Raw genomic sequence first — 19,664 nt, forward strand, 5'->3', positions numbered from 1 at the left:
TAAATATTCCACTGTCTCTTGAATTCTATTCCCCGAGTTGTAGTTGTAGTATTTAAGAAAGGAGTACGGGTGCATCAAACACACAGTTTGTTTGAAATTATTTTTAGCATTCAGTAGCATTTGCAGTGGCCATTGTTTTTGGAATGGGTTGGGAGCCACTGGTCTACTTAGTGCGGGTCTACAGCTACACTGAGTGACGGATTATAGGGACTATACTGGACATTTCTTTGTAATAACTCATAATCTCAGAATATCAAATGTGGAGACTATCAGCTAGTAAATACATTAATAACGGAGAGTGCTAATGCTAGCGCTAGCATTACATACAGAGTTTTTTTGTCAGATGTTTCTAATTAGCTACGTGTCTTGTTTATGTTTTTTGTTTTTTTGCGGTAACACTGTTAGGAAGAGTGCTCTTAGTCATTAATAAAGCTTGATTGAATTTAAGGCCCCCTTGCATTTTTGTTGCTAAATACTTTTGTAGCCAAGATAACACACCTACGCTTGTCCTTTGCAGATGAAGCCAAGCCAAGAATGAGGATCCTGTTTCTTTTTAATGGAAATAGTTGGCAAAAAGTGGAGGTGGTGAAGGATTACACTTGTAAAACTACAGAGGAAACAGCGAGAGTTGTCAGCACTTCCGCCTCACGGAGGTCCTCCTTCTATTTTCCGGATTGACGCCTGTGCCTTTTACTTTCTAGGTGAGGTTTTCCTGGACAACCCTCCCTTAAAATACAAAGGAGCTTCATGGGTTTCTCCATGTGACGTTTTCTGGTGTGTGGGATGATGTTTTGAGTGTAGAATGGGATTACTGAAACATGAGCAAACCAAACAATACTCCACTCCAGATATGCGTTTTGATGGGGATATAACATTATAACACTGTTAAAATGTCATTAAAGTAGCTTCCGTGTAACAGTATAAGGTAAAGAATATGCTCGTTTGACTAATTTATAAACTAAAGTGACAGTGTGTTATATACTCCACATGAAATACTTCTGCTAAAATGCAAAACAAACCGCCTGATTCAGTGCATCTGAGATATCCCTAATGTAAAATTAATCATCCGTGCCAAGTCTCCGTTTCTATTCTAGTTCCTCCGCCTGAGCGCCTTTATGCCGGACAGGACGCACCACTGTGGGAATATTATTTACATGCCTTTGTTTTTCGGGTGCTGTGACTCATGGTGAAGATGCATGGAGCCAAAGTCAAAGCCCGCCCACTGGTTCTCAGTCGGAGGGAGGTTGGCATTCAAACATACAGTTCTCCAGATCTGAGAGCTGCCACTGCGCTCAAGAGTGATGCTTAACACACATTGGCAACTTCAGTTTGGAGGAACGACTTAAGTTTTTGTGCTGTTTTAATCATTTTCGAATGGTTGTTATGCTGCATTTTCCCAAATCAACTTCACACATATCAAGAGGTGATTTTAATGTTTTATTCATAGGTTGCTTTGGTAGGGACAGTGCATGTTAACTTCTTAACCCCCACATGAACCAAGCACATTTTCTCGAGTTCGACATTACCCAAATCTAAAAGCTAAAGAGTGACAAAAATGTGCCGGTAAAGCAACAATAACACAGTAATAAAGTGACAGAAATGTGACTAGAGAGTGATGAAAAAGCAACAAAAAAGCCACAAAAGAGTGACAAAAACGCTTAAAAATTTGATTAAAAATACGGCGACAATGCAACAAATAAGTCACTATTATTTTTTGTAGGTCTTACCTTTCAAATGAAGCGTCAAACTGGCCATGGTCTCCAGTCGAGAAGCCTTTAGATTTGGGTAAAGCCGAACCAGAGAAAATGAGGTTAAAGTGGTGGATAAGAGACTAATGAACACACCACACCGGATTGTAGCCTTGGGCTCATTTGCATCCGTTTTCCCACACTCACACACTCAAACACACTGCGTGAGTGTGGGACAATGGTGATAGGTTTATTATTAAGTATTTGAATATTTGAATAGGACTGTGCATGCTAGTACACATATGCTGAGACACATTTATGTGAACTAGCTACGTCAGGTTATAGCCCTCAGCCTACTTCTGTCTGTTGTCCTGCATTCGCACTCACAAATGCCCTCACAGTGTAAACAAGACACTGGAGGAGAGGGCATAACAGCTGTATGCATTCATTCAGTTCAGTCAGTTTTATTGTCAATATTACCACATGTACAGTAAATACGGGCAATTAATAGTAGTAGTAGAAATTTATTGTCCCTGTGGGGAAATTCATTTGCAGTGAGTGGAGATACACAAATACAACAATGACCACAGCAGACAGATCCAAACATTGACAACATACAATTAACAAACCACGGCCCGTCAACCTCAGTTTAGATTATGCTTAGATAGATAATAGCTCTACAGAACAATACGTGGCAGGGGTCGAGACACGTATTGTCTTTCTCCTGATGGCAGGATTGAGGAGGTTGTGAGAGAGGTGAATGGCATCTCCCTCTGAGATAAGTCTTTCCGCTCTACAGCAGGAAAGCCAGTTGAACAGTTGAAGCTGCAGAACAAACCCAGTGGACAAATAGTTGAAGGCAAATGATATATATAAGATAGAAAGGAAAACCTGTGAATGAATAAAAAGTAAATCACCTTTTAGGATGTGAACCATTTCATTAATTTACAGACATAAACAGAAGCTTGTTCATTTCGCACCTTCCAATAAATAGTGATTGCATGGAAAGCCAATTATTTCAGGATTACCATTATTCAATGAGATTATTTTTTCATAATAGCTTCACTCAGTATTTGAATTCAGTTCGCCTAGACAACGTTTCTTAAGAAAATTGAATTCAACAAGGATTTTGTTTGCAAATCCTTGAGTTGGCATTGATTTCCTGTAATTGTCACATTGAGGGGCAGCCACTCCTCCCCCTGTTCGCCAGCTGGTCACATGGGACTAGAGCACAATCAATCATCTGCTAACTGTCAGAGGCTGCACTCTTTGCGCATGTTACACTGTCCCATATTTCATTCGACATCCATTCTGTCAAAGACAATGCCATGGTTTAGCGTTCGTCATCATAGGACTTGGGTAAAAAGACTATACGTATGTTTTCATATTTAATGGGGACTGTCCCAGATAAAGTATAGGCACTATCAATACAAATACTGGCACATAGAGGCACAATCCCCATGAGGCCTTGTTTTAAACTGTAAAATGCATTCATACATAGACAACTAAAATGAATAACTATAAGATAGAGCCTATAAATAAATAAGAAATAAGCGAGGTGAGAGGTTTAACAATTATGATATTGTAAATGGTACATTTGTATCTTAAAGGCACATTATGTAACCTTTTGGACTATACTGTTGCCAACAAAACAAAATGTGCTCCTAGTGATCAGCTACGCACAGAAATGACTATCTTTGCAGAGGATAATAAAAGAATGGATTTGGATGAAGACTTAACCTTTGAAATCTCAAATTCGGCTGCCTTTTGTCAACGTCTCCATGACAACGAGCTGGAGACTCCCAGTAAAGTTACAGTCAGGTCAATAAAATAAGTGCTTATATTTTATTCTATTTATTGGGTTAAATTTTACGTGGTGTGGCTTTAAATAAATGCAGCCTTGGTTAAAGATAAAATTAAGCAAAAATGTTATTGCTATTTTTTTGTTACCTTATGTAAGTACAGAATATATAAATACCTGTATTGAGTTTAATTATCTCTTATATTTCTCTAATGTTATTTGATGATGCCCGATGGACGAATTCTCTCCTGCCTTGTTCTACCCTTATACCCCCACCCCTCCCTCCTGCCCTGTCTAACTGCCCCCTATTGGCCTGCTCTAATAGCCCTCATGGGAGCAGCATCATCCCTGTATGTGGTTACAACCCTGATGGGGATGTTTAAGGCGGGGAAGTCTTCACGCCTCCATTTGTTTTTGCCGCGGTGGATCGATGGCAGACTCAGGGTTACAGCTAATGTGATTTATGTGTCCTATTTCGGCTGTTATGCCTCATGTACAAATTGTCTTTGGTGATGTAAATCCCCCCCAATCTCTTCACAACTTGCTGACACTGAATCCTGGCTGCCAAAACTAAGGCAATTAATCCACGTTTTGGGCACGAGGGCTGCTCTGTTTTCGTGTATTTCCCATTTTTGATAATGGCATTGACTAATCGTGACATCCTGCAAGACATGACACTGTAAATTAGAGCTGATGGGAAGACACGAGCTTCCTCTGGGCCTCCTGGTCGGTGTTTGGAAGAGTAGCCAAAAGCCTTTCACTGAATGTAAAAACTTTAAATAATGACAATTAAGTGAAGTAGTAGCCAATGACTTTTCGTCGGAAATCAAGAAGAGAATAAAAAAGTACTCCGCAACACTGATACAACTGTATACACCCATGTACAGTTGTCAGAGATGTAAAGGAAGAGTATGGGTATTGTGCTAGTTCATTTTATATGCGGCTTACGGAGGAGAGGCTGGGGAGGAAAGAACTTAAAGCCATGAAGCAAGAGTGCTAACCGATGTGCCACCATGTCACCCAGATGATTCTGCTTCTGCTGTGAAGAAGAGAGCAGAAGAAAAATCTTTGTTGAATAACAAAATGGCACAACATAAAACCTTGGAGTCATTGTCATGCGGGTGCAATGCAGCAAATCTAAGAAATACAATTAATAAAGAACAAGACATTTAAATGCAGGGTATACAGCAACTGTTAAAATGACTCTACAAATGTAAAGACGATCTGACTTCATTGCGTCTGACAAACCAATGCACTAGGCTCTGTAGTTGGACAATTGGCAGTGGGTGAGCTGAAGAAACAACACAACAATGTGAGAAAGAAACGACTAACATCAAGTGAAATGTTTTTGTCTCTGTGAGTAACTCATTACATATGAAGCTTAAGCGTAAATTCAACCTGGAAGACCTACCTGCCGCGCTCCATTCATCGCCTCATCTCAGGTTGCACCTCACCAATCATCCGATCATTGCTTCATCTCAGCCACACCTCTGTGACAGTGTATCCCTGCAGCAGAACACTCCTGCTTCTACCAATCATTGCCCAGGATCCCCCTCTTAAGCCCCCTTGTTCACTGCCTCGGCTGTTTCCCAGCGTGCTGCGCCCCTCCTCCGCACCCTCCTCCACCTCATCTCTACTCTGCTCATTAAGGCTCGTCGTTTCCTGGCTGCCTCAGACCTCATCCTCTACGACCTCTAGTGTCCAGACCCTACAGTCATTCATCATGCCCATGTATTTCATACCATCACTGTCTATCACTGTCTTCCACTGGGGTCTGACAACCAATCACGATCCATGTCCAATAAAACTTTTCGAATTCCGCTTTGTTTCTGAGTCTTTTCAGGTTGAGATGTGATCAGTGAAATCAATATTTGACCCAAACGTGTTTTCTTGGGAGGACTTGAACGTACCTTTGACTTTTTTTTTTGTACCACCGACCTCTTTCACAGCACGACACGGTGAATAACTCTTGCTTCCTTGTGCTTGAGTCTTAAATAAATCATCTGTAGTCGACACACAAAGAAAATCAAATCACTGCCGGATGCTTCCTTTGTAATTATTCCACTACCTCCAGCTCAGGTGCGCTCATATCTGCGCTCACTCGATGGGAACGGAGATGCAGCGAATGTGCCGACTGCCAAAACAGGGGGTTCCAATTCAAGCCATAGTAAAAGAACATTGTAATTACACTGGCACATTATCACACATTGTGCACAAATGAAATTATGCCTGAGGTGCAATTTGTACAGGTATGTGCAAAAGATTTTTGAGGAAAATTCTGTTCACTAAGAATGCTTTGATAAATTCTGAATTATATTGTTGCTACACAGAAAAACAACTCTGTTTCCACAAAGAGAAAAAATATCAATTCCTATCTTGAATGACACACTGCAGGCTATTTGAAGCGCACATCTTTAGAAATTAGTATTAAGACTCAACACAAACCCAGGCTATTGTATAACTAAATTAAGAGATTTTTGATATTCTTATGACTGATGTTGATCAGATACATGAAAACGCAAAAGACTGTTCCATAAACCATCCTATTTAAATGCAAATATGCTCCAAACAAAGTGAAACAAGTTGTTTTTTTGGTATATAGGGACATGTACTAATCAACACAGCGAGAGGTGGGGAGAATAGTTGTTGATTGAACGTGCAATCAGTCGCTGGCCATAGACTGCACTTGAACGCACCGTTCCGCCGCGTTGATCGCAACCTATATTTTGTCGGGTCTTTGCACAATATTTCGTAAACATACTCCGTGCATCATTGAAGAGTTGAAGGTAAAGCCTGTGCTCTATTTCTCCTCCCCATATCTTGTATTTTGTCGGGTCTTTGTACAATATTTCATAAATCGTAGAAAAAGGTTAAATCATCGTCTGGACTGGGTTTGGTAAAGTTGAGGACGTTTTGCTTTTAGTCACAGAAGCTTCTTCAAGCTCTTCAGGTCATAAGACACAATTACCCAACATGGATGAGACTAAAACAACTCGAAGAGCTTGAAGAAGCATCTGTGACTAGAAGTGAAACGTCCTCAACTTTACCAAACCCTGTCCAGTCGATGATTTAACCTTTGTCTACGATGGATACTCCCTGGATGAATGAGAGCCTTCACAAAAATATTTCATAAACATACCTCCGTGCTTCATAAAGGAGTTGAAGGTAAAGGCCGTGCTCTATTTCTCCCCCCATATCTTGTATTTTGTCGGGTCTTTGTACAACATTTTCGTAAACATAGTCCGTGCATTATTGAGGAGTTGAAGGTGCAGGCCGCGCTCTGTTTCTCCCTCCAAATCACTCCTGACAAGACAAAAAAATCACAATTGCAGTGTTGTCAGGGGAACATTCACCAAACGCTGAGCTGCACACACTCAGAGATGCTCTTTCAAATATTTACATACAGCCAAATGCCACTGTTTACGGAAGGAAAAGGTTAGATTTATTTCATAGAAACAGATTGGCTTGGCAGCTCATTTGAGCAGTCAGCGTGCTCAGATGGGAGGCTGCGGAGATGCTTTATGTCGCTGGGGAGGAGCTGGCGTTTTATCATCAAACCATCTGATGTGCTGTCCCCCCTCCGAGCCAAGGGCAGAGCAGCAAAGCATCATGGATAAAACAGGAGTACATATCCAGTCATATAAAACCCCTAGAATTTGTGATGTCGTATTTGTAAGTTTTACAGCTTTATTTGGCAGCATTTTAGAAAGACGGCGCGGCATGGCAGCAGAATTTTATGAAGATCTTATTGGGAGATGGGTCCCCAGGCACCCTACTCGTCCGCGGGTCTGATAAATTTCCACTGGCACTGTAAAATGGGTTAGAATCATCGGATAAATGCGACTATGAGGGCAATAAAGTCTACCTTGACCTTGCATAAGCAGCCATGATTGTGCACTGACAATGACAATCATGACGAAGACCAGCAACACTCACTCACTTTTAAGAATTCATTTTCCCATAGACATTCAGCAAATTAGTGGCCTCAGCATTCCACTATTTGTGCAGCAGCCTTAAAGAAGAACTAAGTAACGTGTTTACCTTAATAAATCCTTTCCGTAGTCTCTCTGGGGGTAATACAAGTGTTAATGGGATGATTCGGGTCTTTCATCTCCCCCTGGTGTCTCTGGCCAGTAAACCAACCTTGCAACTTTCCTGCCTCCGGGACGGAGGTACAATGCACATATTGGAATCACGAAGAAGAAGCTAACAGGCTAACGGGCAAAGCTAACGGCAGGCTAGCGCCACTTTAGCAGTGTTTACAGCCAAGTTTAAGTGAAAAAAAAGATCTCCATTGTAATTTGGTTGTGTTTAACCACAAAACTAGTGGTCGTCAATTTCACCCGTTGCCAATTTTTTGGGGCCTGCCAGAGGATGTTTTTGCGAAAAGAAAAATCATGATATAATTCTTAGCTTTAAGGGCACTGACAAGGGCACACAACCTCCGAGAAAGTGGTGATGGGACCCAAAGGTGGGATGCAGAAAACATTTCTTGAAATATTCATGTACTGAAAAAGAATAGAATCACTACTTGAGTGGGTTAAAATGTTGTCGTGTTTTGATTATAATTTCAATTTTTCCACTTTTTTGGCTAATGTAATGCTTATTCAACATTTTTAAAGGAAAGGACAATATTTTACATTATATTATTAGTCGTATTTGGGTCACGGCTTGTCGCGGGTCCTGACGCCATACCAGTTGCGAACCACTGTCCTGAGAGCCATACTTAGCTTGAGTTTTAATGCCAATAATAATGTTTCTTTAACACGTACACATCTTCGCCACAAATCGTGACCGACTCAAAGATTGTTTGGGCGTCTTATGAGGTGAGCTTACAGAGTGCGCACCCATTAAGCTTGCCTTTGTGTGTTTAATAATGTCAAATCTGTTTATTTGGAAGCAATGCAGAAAACACAAGCACCGTGATTGCAATACGATACAGGGCCTTAAGGATAGTGCGGCTCTATTAGAAAGACGATAAGTTTGTTGTGTTTGTTGTCAATTCCTCCTAAATTACAGAGCATGGCCTTGTGTTGGTTTAACAGTATAATTACATTAATCAGGGCGCCATGTTTGACACCGCTGAACCATAGCTGTGCGCATAAATCAGCTTTCCCCTAAAAGAGACAATTCCCCGAAGACGCAGTGATGTGATTTCCTCCGTACTCATTAATTATGAACACTAAGTGAAAGAAGACAAAGGAGGATCCGCTGAGCGCGTCTAAATGGGAAAATTCTGCGGAACAGATCCAGCTGCAGCTCAGGTTAAATGCACAGCTTAATAATGCACCGCCAGACTTTGAAGAACTTAGAGACGCGATGGCATCGACATGATCGTTCACCAACTTCCTGCTGAATGAATAGCTTGCACACGTGACATTGTGGGATTTTATATCAAAATTTAAAATGGGACAATATCACTTTCATAATCCCTCTAGTTGACTCTTTTTTTTGCTCATGAATTTGCTAGATTAGGGAAGGGAAGTCACCCAAAGCACTTCAATATTAATCTTGTGGATTGGATTGAACGCTGTTACCTCCCCACATGCATTTCAATTCACACCTGCCCCTTCCTTGTACTTTTGATGAATACTGACCAGACCGAGAATACTCCCCAAAGCAGCACCTCTCTCTCTCGCTCTCTCTCTCTCTCTCTCCCCATGGATGTTGTCCCTCAGTAAAGGATCTGTCACACAGTCAGTTGGAAAGCTCCTATGCTGGGTTGTTAAAATGGCAGCAGAAGGCTAAGACACGGACTGCTGAAGTCTACAGTTCAGGAGGAGACAGAGAAACAAAAAGATTAATCACAGTCATCCAGGTAGATACATACAGTACATAGGGCCTGGTCTTGCAACAGCATTTCTAAATATGAGTCGCTATCTTGTGCACCAGTAGCCTGAGAGCGTCGCTTAGGGAACAAAATGGGTTGGCTGAGACGTGTACTACAAGCAACGCTGACTACAATGAGCTGCATTCCCTTCACTCCTACATTAACATCGCACACAGCCTGTCGCATGCTATCAAGCTTTTGCAGGAGAAACTATTAACTACTTCTCCCACTGTGAGTTAAACACTGCCCATGTCCTCAGAGAGAGAATATATCGCGATATAGTGAATTAAAGAGTGCGGGGCAAACTCCACACCATCGAAATGTGATCAAAACACTGGCATGTGCGCACCAAACACCTCCACACACAGAATCTACCGCAGTAGTGGAAAACACTCCAGTCGCATATAGTCAGTAGGACGAAAAGCATGGGGAGGGGCCACTAACATCGCCATGGGTGTCGGTCCAGCCCACTTACCAGGTATGAAGCTGAAGATAACACATAGCGCCCCCGTCTGCGCAAAGATTGGGCCCACAGAGTCCACAAAATAGATTCAATTGGACATTTCTACACGTTTCTTCTTCAAAAGGGCCAAAGATGGGGATTGGTAACACATTCCAGTGCAACAGGGGTTTTAGATTGCGCAGTCACCAGGCAAACCATGCCAAATTCTGGTTTAAAAATTCCTAAAGCTCCAGGCTGAGAAGGCAACACTTATTCAACAGGAACGGGAAGTGCAGCCTTGATAGATGAATAAGCCTGAAGCTCACTCACTCACTCCCAGGAGGGCTGAGGGTTATGACAACAATAACAACAACAACCACCACCACCTGTGGACGGAGCTCTGGGAGATGGTATGCAATACTTTCTTCAGTAACTACTGTTTATGGACAACAGCGAAATCCTAACAATTTGATAAGTTTCAGGAATAATATATTCAGGCTAGACTAATTTGACACATTAACTTTTGAAAAACAAGCTGAGCCAGAACTCCTTCATGCTTCAGCCTGAGTCAGTATCTACTGTAGCCAAGTGAATTATGATAAATAATGATAAATCAATAGGTGGGATGTGGGTGGAAAGTGAATGCTCTGATGCACTACAGCATATCGTTAATGTTTTGAGACTACTGGGTCAGTTGTATTTCAGTAATGCAAATATTATGATCTTTTGAAGCAGAGAAGAAAGCCATTTACTTCTCAAAATTGTAAATTTTCAAATGTTTTTTTTTAAGAACAGAACAACGACTGAAAATCTCCGGTAAGGGGTGGTATCGAAAAACTTTTTTTTCCTGTACTTTTTCTCTTCAAACGTCAATAAATGATCCGCGGTGAGTCTAAAAAAGCCTGAACTCATGAGCAGCTTCAGCGCAAATGCAGATGGTTTCTTAAAGCGAAACAAAGCCATAACTTATTAAAGGAATAGGCCACCGTTTTTACATACTGAGATATGTTCTTACCTTAGCTTTGACGAGTTCTTTAGGACCTGTCTGGTCTTCCCCCGTGCCTTCTATCACGTAAACACAGCGCCCACGGCGTTACCATTTAGCCTCTCCCCCTCTCCACTGTATCCAAAACAGGTCAAGATAGAAGCTACCAAGCTCTTCCACGTTTTCCCTATTTAAATATGGTTACGTGAAGTATTACACTACAAAGTATAATTACACAAAATTAAACAATGTGGATTTTCTAAGCGGATAAAAGGGGGAACTATATTGTAAGGCGTAATAATACCAGGAGTAGTTTGGCATCCGCACAGTAAAGTGAAGATTACTGCGCAGTAAAGTGAAGATTACTGCGCGGATTTCGAACTACTCCTGGTATTATTATGCCTTACAATATAGTTCCCCCTTTTATCCGCTTAGAAAATCCACATTGTTTAATTTTGTGTAATTATACTTTGTAGTGTAACACTTCACGTAACCATATTTAAATAGGGAAAACGTGGAAGAGCTTGGTAGCTTCTTTCTTGACCTGTTTTGGAGCTATAGTGGAGAGAGGGAGAGGCTAAATGCTAACGCCGTCTGCGCTGTGTTTACGTGACTGAAGGCACGGGTGAAGACCAGACAGGTCCTAAAGAACTCGTCAAAGCTAAGGTAAGAACATATCTCAGTATGAAAAAACGGTGGCCTATTCCTTTAACACTTTAGTCATTATTAGACATGGCAGAGCCGCGGTCTGAGCCAGCCCAGGACTAAACCAGAACTTACAGAAAACTGGTTAAAAACCAGGACTAAACCAGGACTGAATAAGAAACTAGAGTTCTTAGACAAAGAGAAAAGCAGTGACAACACGGCAATGGCAACACGAAACACATCGGCTTTACCTTTAGCGAAAGCCTCATGCCTTAAGTTACTGCTGTTGTTTACTAAACTCCAGCTGCACCAAATAGCTGCACCGGAGCCATTTGGGATCAAAGATTGTTTGTGGATAAACTCTGCCTTAGCCATATTTGGAACAGTTATGGTAAATTATTAGGGACAGAGTGAGCGCTCTCACTATGTAACAGATCTTTGAAGTGGAGCGCTTTCACTTTGTCGAAGAGTGCAGTGTGTTTAGAAAAGTTTAGCTGAAAGAAAACGGTGTCCTGATGTGGATCTGGTCTGTTCCGGCAGCTCAGGAGGTAATAACGTCCTTTCTCTCTTTTTATCACTGCTTTAGAGGGAATTCTGCTCAAAAAATGAAGTTACAGATGGCGCTGAGGCGGCCTGTGTTCTTTCTGTTGTGCCGTTTTTGGACTTCCTCCTGAATGATACTTTTTATACCCATTATTTTCACTAAATTAACCTGTTCAGGACCGCCGTCCCTGATCAGGGACTGATTCCAGTTCCATTTACTTGCATACAGTATTTAGGCAAATGTGTGGCACAGATTTTTAAACAGACAATTCTGCCCAAAACATCTACTTCAGTCATGGAACACCATCACATAAATCAAAACATTAATTAAGGACAGAAAAATAAAAAAAACATGAAAATCGAGCATTAAAATTAAGCATTTCTTATCCATATTAAATTATTTGTGGTCCAATCATAGGTTGACTGGATTTTTTTGGTCCAAAATACTCAAGTAAAATATAATTGAAACAAAAATTTCAACAAAAAACTCTTTTTGGAGAATTTGGCCCATTATTTTCAATTTTCACGGTCAGAAATTACCTAAAAATACTCCACAAATGAGAAAATCTTCTTGTAAACAAACTTTTTGGCAATTCCAGTTCTGTTCCCTTAATCCTAATGACTATTCTCTTCAAAATGAGCCATTTCCCAAAGAAATACATTGATATTTGTGCTGGCAGTGCTCAGTGGGTGCCTGAAGCGCATGTTAGCCACATGTTAGCCACATTAGCATTTACGCACAAACTTGTCTAAAATGTCCACAGGGCCATTGATTTCACAGTTGACAATGGTGCATCTGAGTAGAGGTCCATTGTCTCTGTCCAACAATATGCCATAGTCCATATCAACAGTGAATGAAGACGTGTAAAGGCTCTTTTCTGAGTAAACAAGGCGGCCATTTTGTTTCGGGGGAAGGGTGTGACTGACGCACCTTTGTGCACTGAGATAAATATGGAAAAGAAATCACCCACTTCATTTTGCTTTGATTTAGTCAATTTTTGGGAGGTTTGTTGTTACTGCTGCACTTTGTTTGACAAATTTGAGAAAATATTTTTGCTTTTATAACATTTGGCACTTTGGAGAGGTTTGTGCACAATGCTAATGAGATATAGCACCAAAAAATTGAAAACTTTACAAATCCAACATACTTGGACCTAGACTTCTGAAATTTTGCACACATGCTGAGTACCAGTAAGGTTCCAACTGTACTAAATTTGGAGTGTGTGCTATGAAGTATATTTTCAGGTAAGACATTTCAGTTTATGTGTAATTTTCGATATATAAAAAAGCTATATTTTTATAAATTTTATAACTAAAGAACCTTTTAACATGTTTTTGTCACAATGTCCTTCTAAATGTACAAAGAAGCTACTTTTTGTCCTGATTCCTATGATGGTTCACATAAGCAATTTGGACAAAGTATGTTTTTTTAACAGTCATTTTAAAATGGAGAGGTTACTGTTTAATTTAGCCAGGCGAGAGTTCATCAAAATAGGTGGTCCTTAACAGGTTAAGACAACATATGTATCGGAAAAAGTACCATTAAAGCACCAGTATCGAAAAGCAGGTATCGTTAAAGTAGTGGTATCAGAAAAAAACGAACAGTACCCAGCCCTATGAGACCAGATAGAAAGCTTTGCGCAATCGAGCCCCTTCACAAAGGTATGAAACGCTTCACTCTCTGATGTCGTGCTCCTCCGTGTTGCCCACTTTAGGCGGATGTGCAGCTCTGTCAGACAGCGGAGTGAAGCCGGACAGACCGTCAAAGAAACAAGTGAAAGTGTGTTGCCCAAGGACACGGCGAGAGTGCACTGGAATGGATTTCGAACCACGAATCTTTGGATCTGAGAAGGAACACTCTAACCGCTGAGCACCTGTCATCCTTTTAACAATGCAGCCACACTTGTCAACAATCTGTTAAATGTATCGCACTTACGTCTCCCCAGCTGCGTCTGAAATTAAAGCCTGTCATGTGTTTTACAATGACTGTCAGGATTTTTAAAAAAAATGTTATGGAAAGAACCCCAACTTTCCAATTTGCCGAGGAGGTTATAATTCATCACTCCACTTGTCAGCGCTCAATTACGGTCGATAAATCCAGAGGAAATCGTCGATAAGAATGCCGCGCAGCGAGTGGCAAACGGCCGGCTCGCTCCCTCACTCTGGGGCCTCCATATGTTTCTATGACAGAGCACATGAGCGGCCATGATGGCAGCTGTCACCTGACCCGCAGCTGCTGAAATTTGCAGCCGAATCCAGCGCCCGGCAACAAAACGCCACATTCAAACGGGCGTGATGGATTGTCATTATGATCGGCTGTCATTGCGCGGCGGGATGAAAAGTGCACAGAAATCCAATACTTTTGACTTTTCAATAAACCCCCCCGATTCATGACGCAGGCGGTAAATGGCTGCATGCTGGAGTAATGAATGCGCCGGGTTCCTCTGAGGAAGGATTAGCGCTAATTGGCCCAGCTGGATAAACAGAGCCGCTGCTGTTAGCATACTGTATAGGAACGCACACGACCAGTCATTTTAGCTATACTTGCGCACCTCCAATGCATCATTACTTAGCTTGCAGATGATAAATACACACAATCCCACCTCATTCATCTGCGGCGTCTCATTAAGGCGAGTTACTGCGGAGGAACGGGACAAAGCGAACACATGAAATAAATTAAATTCAAACTTTCACCGAGATTATTGGCTAAAACTGTCATTTCTCAGTGGCCGTTCAATCTTGTGAAGTCGTACGTAAAACGAGGCAACTGAAATTTCGTCCACACTGCCCGTACATTTCAGGAAGCAGATAGTTGCGTTTTTAATTCTACAATGTAAAGATGTCACACTCTAACATGGGACCACAGGAGCCACTCATTTTATATGATTTTCAGAAGCACTGTATCGAAGTAAAACACGCAAACCTCAGCATTTTGAATCAATCGTTTGAACGACTTCGTGCATCCAACAACAACACCAGAAAAACACAAAATTGATCGCAACAATTGTAATTTTTTTCCCACAGTCTCATCTTAATTATAGAAGCATGTAATGCCGTTTGAAAACCAGCAATACCCAGTTTATTCCTTGCATCACAGGCCATGTGTTAAGGCACTGGCCCCATCTAGCCCTCTTGATTCACAGCTCGACCGATCAATAGAAATCCTCTTGGTCACTCCCAACCCCCCAAACCTCCCCTCTCTCTCTCTCACGCTCTCGCTCCCTCTCTGACCAAAAGACACATGGCATGCTGGGACGACGTCTGTGCCCTACATATCCCATCTTTCTGGGAGAGATGTTTTTTCTGTAAGTGTGGTGAAAAAAAAGAAGACAAAATTGTATACACTTGCATTGGAAGGTGTATAGTCCAATCCTTGAACTTGGAAGTGCACATAACATTCATATTTTTGACTCGTAAACCATATTCTGGGCCTTAAATGATTATCAAATATCAAATACTTGAAATACTGAGTGTGTATGAAAAAGTCATCAGCATGGACTGTGTTTTTTTGTGTGCATTTCTAAGTAAAGTTTTTTTTTAAATTTTTATAATGGTATGCTAACGTAACAACAATGGCGGCTTAAAGAGTGTGAGTGCAGAACTCAGAAAGGGTTCAGTGATGATTAAAGGGCTTTTAAAGGAACAGGCCACCGGTTTTTCCATGCTGAGATATGTTCTTACCTGAGCTTAGACGAGTTGATGCGTACCTATCTAGTCTTTGTGCCCGTGGTTTCGGTATTGAAAAGGAAAATTAAAAGGAAAATTACGTCGGACACTCGTAAAGCATGTCCAAGGCACATAGTTTGACAGAATGGAAATCATGAACAGTACAGGAGAGTCCAAGAAAATACAACATTTCCAGTCAATGGAAGAGCTGGAGATGCTTCCAAAGAGGAGGCTTGACTGAACCAGAAACTGGGGGGGAGGCGCAGGACCTGGCACGCCACAGGTCTTGTACACAAACCTTATAATTTCATCATAAGGTTATAAAATGATAAAAAGCTCATCATGCTGTATTGGTCGCCATTAACATAAAATATTGAAATTAAATGTTTCCAGTGTGTTTTTCACAAGTCAATGAGGCAATGAGGGCATACAAACAAAGCCTGCTCCAAATTCACATTTCGCATTTGGAGCTCGACGATTATTCTTTCTCTGTGAAGTTACGCAATGGTGATGACTCCTCCCTCTGGTAGGAGTTGAAATTACAGAGCACCCATGACAGCCCTTCGGAATTATGTTACACGCCTCGCCGAAAGCACGATAAAATAATTATGGATTTGTTTTATTTCTCGGTATTTCAAGTGCCATTACCCCCAACCGCTCTGTGCAGGGGCTTTCCGAGAAGAAGGACCCCAAAATAGGTGCTATATTTATTTTCCCTAAGAATAAAAGAACCGTAAAATAGGATATTGGCAGAAGAAAGCACAATGTGAGAGAGAGGGAGAAGTTGTGCATTCAGCTTTAGCCTCCTCCTCCTTCCTCCCTCCCTTCCCTCTATACCTCCGCTGCCTTTCCCCACCCCCTGGAAAAACTCTCAGGCTCTTTCTCTCCTCTCCTCTCTGCAGCTGTGGTCTGCCGCGCGTCTCCTCTACACAGCAAGTGCCTTTAGTCGCGCGCAAGAGTGTCTACCCCGAGTGTGTCTGCGTGTGGGGACCACAAAACGGACAGCGCACACTTTTGGAGAGCCGCGACAGGGACGTGCACGCAGGCGGGAGGCAAAGAAGACAGCAATGTAAGAAAGGATCAATTAATAGTGTCCCTGGATGAGACGGTTAAGTCTTAGGGGGGGAAAAAAGATCTGTCTGTGGTGATCGGTGGTTGTTGAAGAAGCAATAAGGAGCAGCATTTTATAGCCGATGCGAGGAGACTGCACTCAGAGACAGAGACGGCGGGGGAAAAGGCACGCACAAGAACTGAATTTTCAAATGGATAGTGGATCAAACTTGTAGTAAAAATCTCCATTCCGCTATTTTGGTAACTTTCTCCTCAGTTTGGCGAACCTCCGATCGAATCCAAGAGTCCATATGTGACAAGAAAGATGCCTCAGACCTAAGTGGATTATGACAATGGCAATGTTTGGGGATTTAGTTTGAACCAGAAAGAGAGAAAAGTGGGGTAAAATGCAGTGGATTTACATGCATCAGAAGAGCCAAAGAGGAGCCGTCTCTTGTGTGCTGGATTACAGATGGGCTTTGTGATCGCCCGGCGCAGTCTCATGGATGATCGCTCGCCGCAAGTCACTAGGATAAAGTACAAAAAGGGACACAAGTGAGTACTCCGGGCTGGATTTCCTATCTGCCGTGCTTAAGCCAGTGTGAATGAGCCTTTGATAGTGATTTACTAGCACTTAATGTGTGAAAGAGTGCTTGGAAAAAGGCACAGATAGCTGGATTTTTAATTAAAGCTAATATACTAAATGTATGTCCGTTAATTCGGCAGGTGGTCCAAGTGGAGATTGATTTATAAAGTGATGAGTCCGGTTAATGCATTCAGGATGGTGGCCAAGGCAAAGGCAATGGAGGGGAACGCCGGAGTCTAGCAGCAGCAGCAGCAGCAGCAGCAGCAGCAGCAGCAGCAGCAGCAGCAGCAAGCGCCACAATCTGATCTGAACTGGAGCCCTCTCTGCACTCGTCCCCTCTCCCCTCTCTGACGTCCCCCCCTCCTCCTCCTCCCTCCCAACCCCACCACCACCACCACCACCACCAGCATCAACAACAGGGCCCGTCCCGCTCCTCCAGGATGGTCCCGCCGCCCCCCACCAACAAACCCCATGTGTGCCTGTCCACCATCCTCATCATGAGCAGCATGGCCCTCATCGACGCCTACCTGGTGGAGCAGAACCACGGGCCGCGCAAAATCGGGATATGCATCATGGTCATGGTGGGCGACATCTGCTTCCTGATTGTCCTGCGGTACGTGGCGGTGTGGGTGGGCGCCGAGGTCAGGACGGCCAAACGGGGCTACGCCATGATACTCTGGTTCCTGTACATATTTGTCCTGGAGATAAAGGTCTACTTTGTGTACCAAAACTACAAGGCGGACAGGAAAAGTTTGGACGCGCTGGCGAGGAAAGCGTTGACGCTGTTGCTGTCGATATGCATACCCGTTTTGTTTATCGTGCTCGTCGCCATTGACCACATGGAGTACGTTCGAGCTTTTAAAAAACGCGAGGAGATCCGGAACAGACTCTTTTGGGTGGTGGTGGACCTGTTGGACATACTGGACATCCAAGCTAATCTATGGGAGCCCCAAAAGAAGGGACTACCCCTCTGGGCTGAAGGCTTGATGTTCTTTTATTGCTACATCCTGCTACTGGTGCTACCGTGTGTCTCCTTAAGTGAAATTAGCATGCAGGGTATCAACATTGTCCCACATAAGATGCTCCTGTACCCCATCCTGAGCCTGGTCACCATAAACGTCATCACCCTATTCATCCGAGGGGGGAACATGATCTTGTATCGGGACAACAGGGTGTCCGGGATCTTGATAGGCAAAAACATCTTGGCCATCATCCTAAAGACGTGCAGCTTCGTCCAGTACAGGAGACAGTTGCAAAGCGCACCCCCGGCGTTTGGGGTAGAGCTGCAGAAGAACTCCCAGGCCCGCCCGGCTCCGACCCCCCCTCAAGTTGTCATGCAGGAGCAGACCCCGCTCCCCGAAGTCACCACATGCGAGCACACATGACAGACGAGCAGAGCCGGGGAGTAATGGGCCGGACGAAACGGGCGGACACGGCACAGAAGACACTCGACTGCAGGACTGAATGTGGATGCAAAATACACGGCTGCATTATGTCACCTCTGAAGCATTTCTCATGGGTTGTTTTCACCGGATGTCATGACAGCCTATCCATGGGTCTCAAGTGATGAAAACTTTGAATCGTTGCCATACGACTAAAAACACAAAAAAAGCCTGTTTTTGAATGGTCCAAAGTCCTTGGAAATTCTGACCATAACAGCAAACTGTGATGTGCCTGAAACCCATGGATAGGTTGTGGTTCATGTTCCAGAATCTGATGATGTCACTATCCCAGAGCAGTCCTGATGGGTTGTAGGAAAAAAAAAAAAAAAAAATCACTCCTTTACACTAAATTTGTTTTGGGAACACATTGTCTCTTTATCAATGGCACTCAAATAGGAATTTCACTCCTCATTTTGCAAAGCTATCACCTACTTCAAAATTCTTTTCATTTTTGTTTGTTTTGTTGCATACACGCCTGTTCTACCAAGTGAGAATGTAAAGGCCCAATACTTGTTTTTAGACATCCAAATCACCCAAAACTAACAAATTAAGGGGAAAAGGTTGTTGATTCCAGTTCCATGCTTGTATAAATGTGCTTACAAAAGGTTCTGACTGTGGGAACTCCGCGAAAGTGACCCCGTCGGATTCTAGAACGTGAAAACGACCTTTAACAAAACCAACATATTTTTTCATAAACTGTACAAATGGTGTAAAAGAGCAACTACTGCAAGACTGGAGAGAGTATATATTTTTGAATTGTACGTGTTGCATTTGAAACTTCGATCTTTAGGGTGTGCTGTGGCGTGAACCTTTGTTGCTGGATGTTGTTTAGTAGTCAGAGGCTTCAAGTCAACGAGAGCCAATGAAGAGATAATCACATGAGATCAAAATGTGTTTTTATATGTAAATCTTTGATAAAGTATTGTGTATAAGATAAAACGATTTCTTTCTTCTATAAGCTGTGTTGAATCACTGTTTCATCGAAT

General features: G+C 42.5%; 1 protein-coding gene across 1 annotated transcript; it reads left to right on the forward strand.

Annotated features, from left to right (window-relative positions):
- Positions 1–16,472: 16,472 nt before the first annotated feature.
- On the forward strand, positions 16,473–18,962 carry LOC306965930 (transmembrane protein 121). Its single transcript, XM_079560537.1, has 2 exons — positions 16,473–17,205; positions 17,377–18,962. Exon 2 carries the CDS (start codon positions 17,677–17,679, stop codon positions 18,619–18,621), a length of 945 nt encoding a protein of 314 aa, XP_079416663.1. The 5' UTR covers positions 16,473–17,205; positions 17,377–17,676; the 3' UTR covers positions 18,622–18,962.
- Positions 18,963–19,664: the final 702 nt, after the last annotated feature.

The sequence above is a fragment of the Gobius niger genome (assembly GCF_951799975.1).
Source record: "Gobius niger genome assembly, chromosome: 7".
Lineage (NCBI taxonomy): Eukaryota > Metazoa > Chordata > Actinopteri > Gobiiformes > Gobiidae > Gobius > Gobius niger.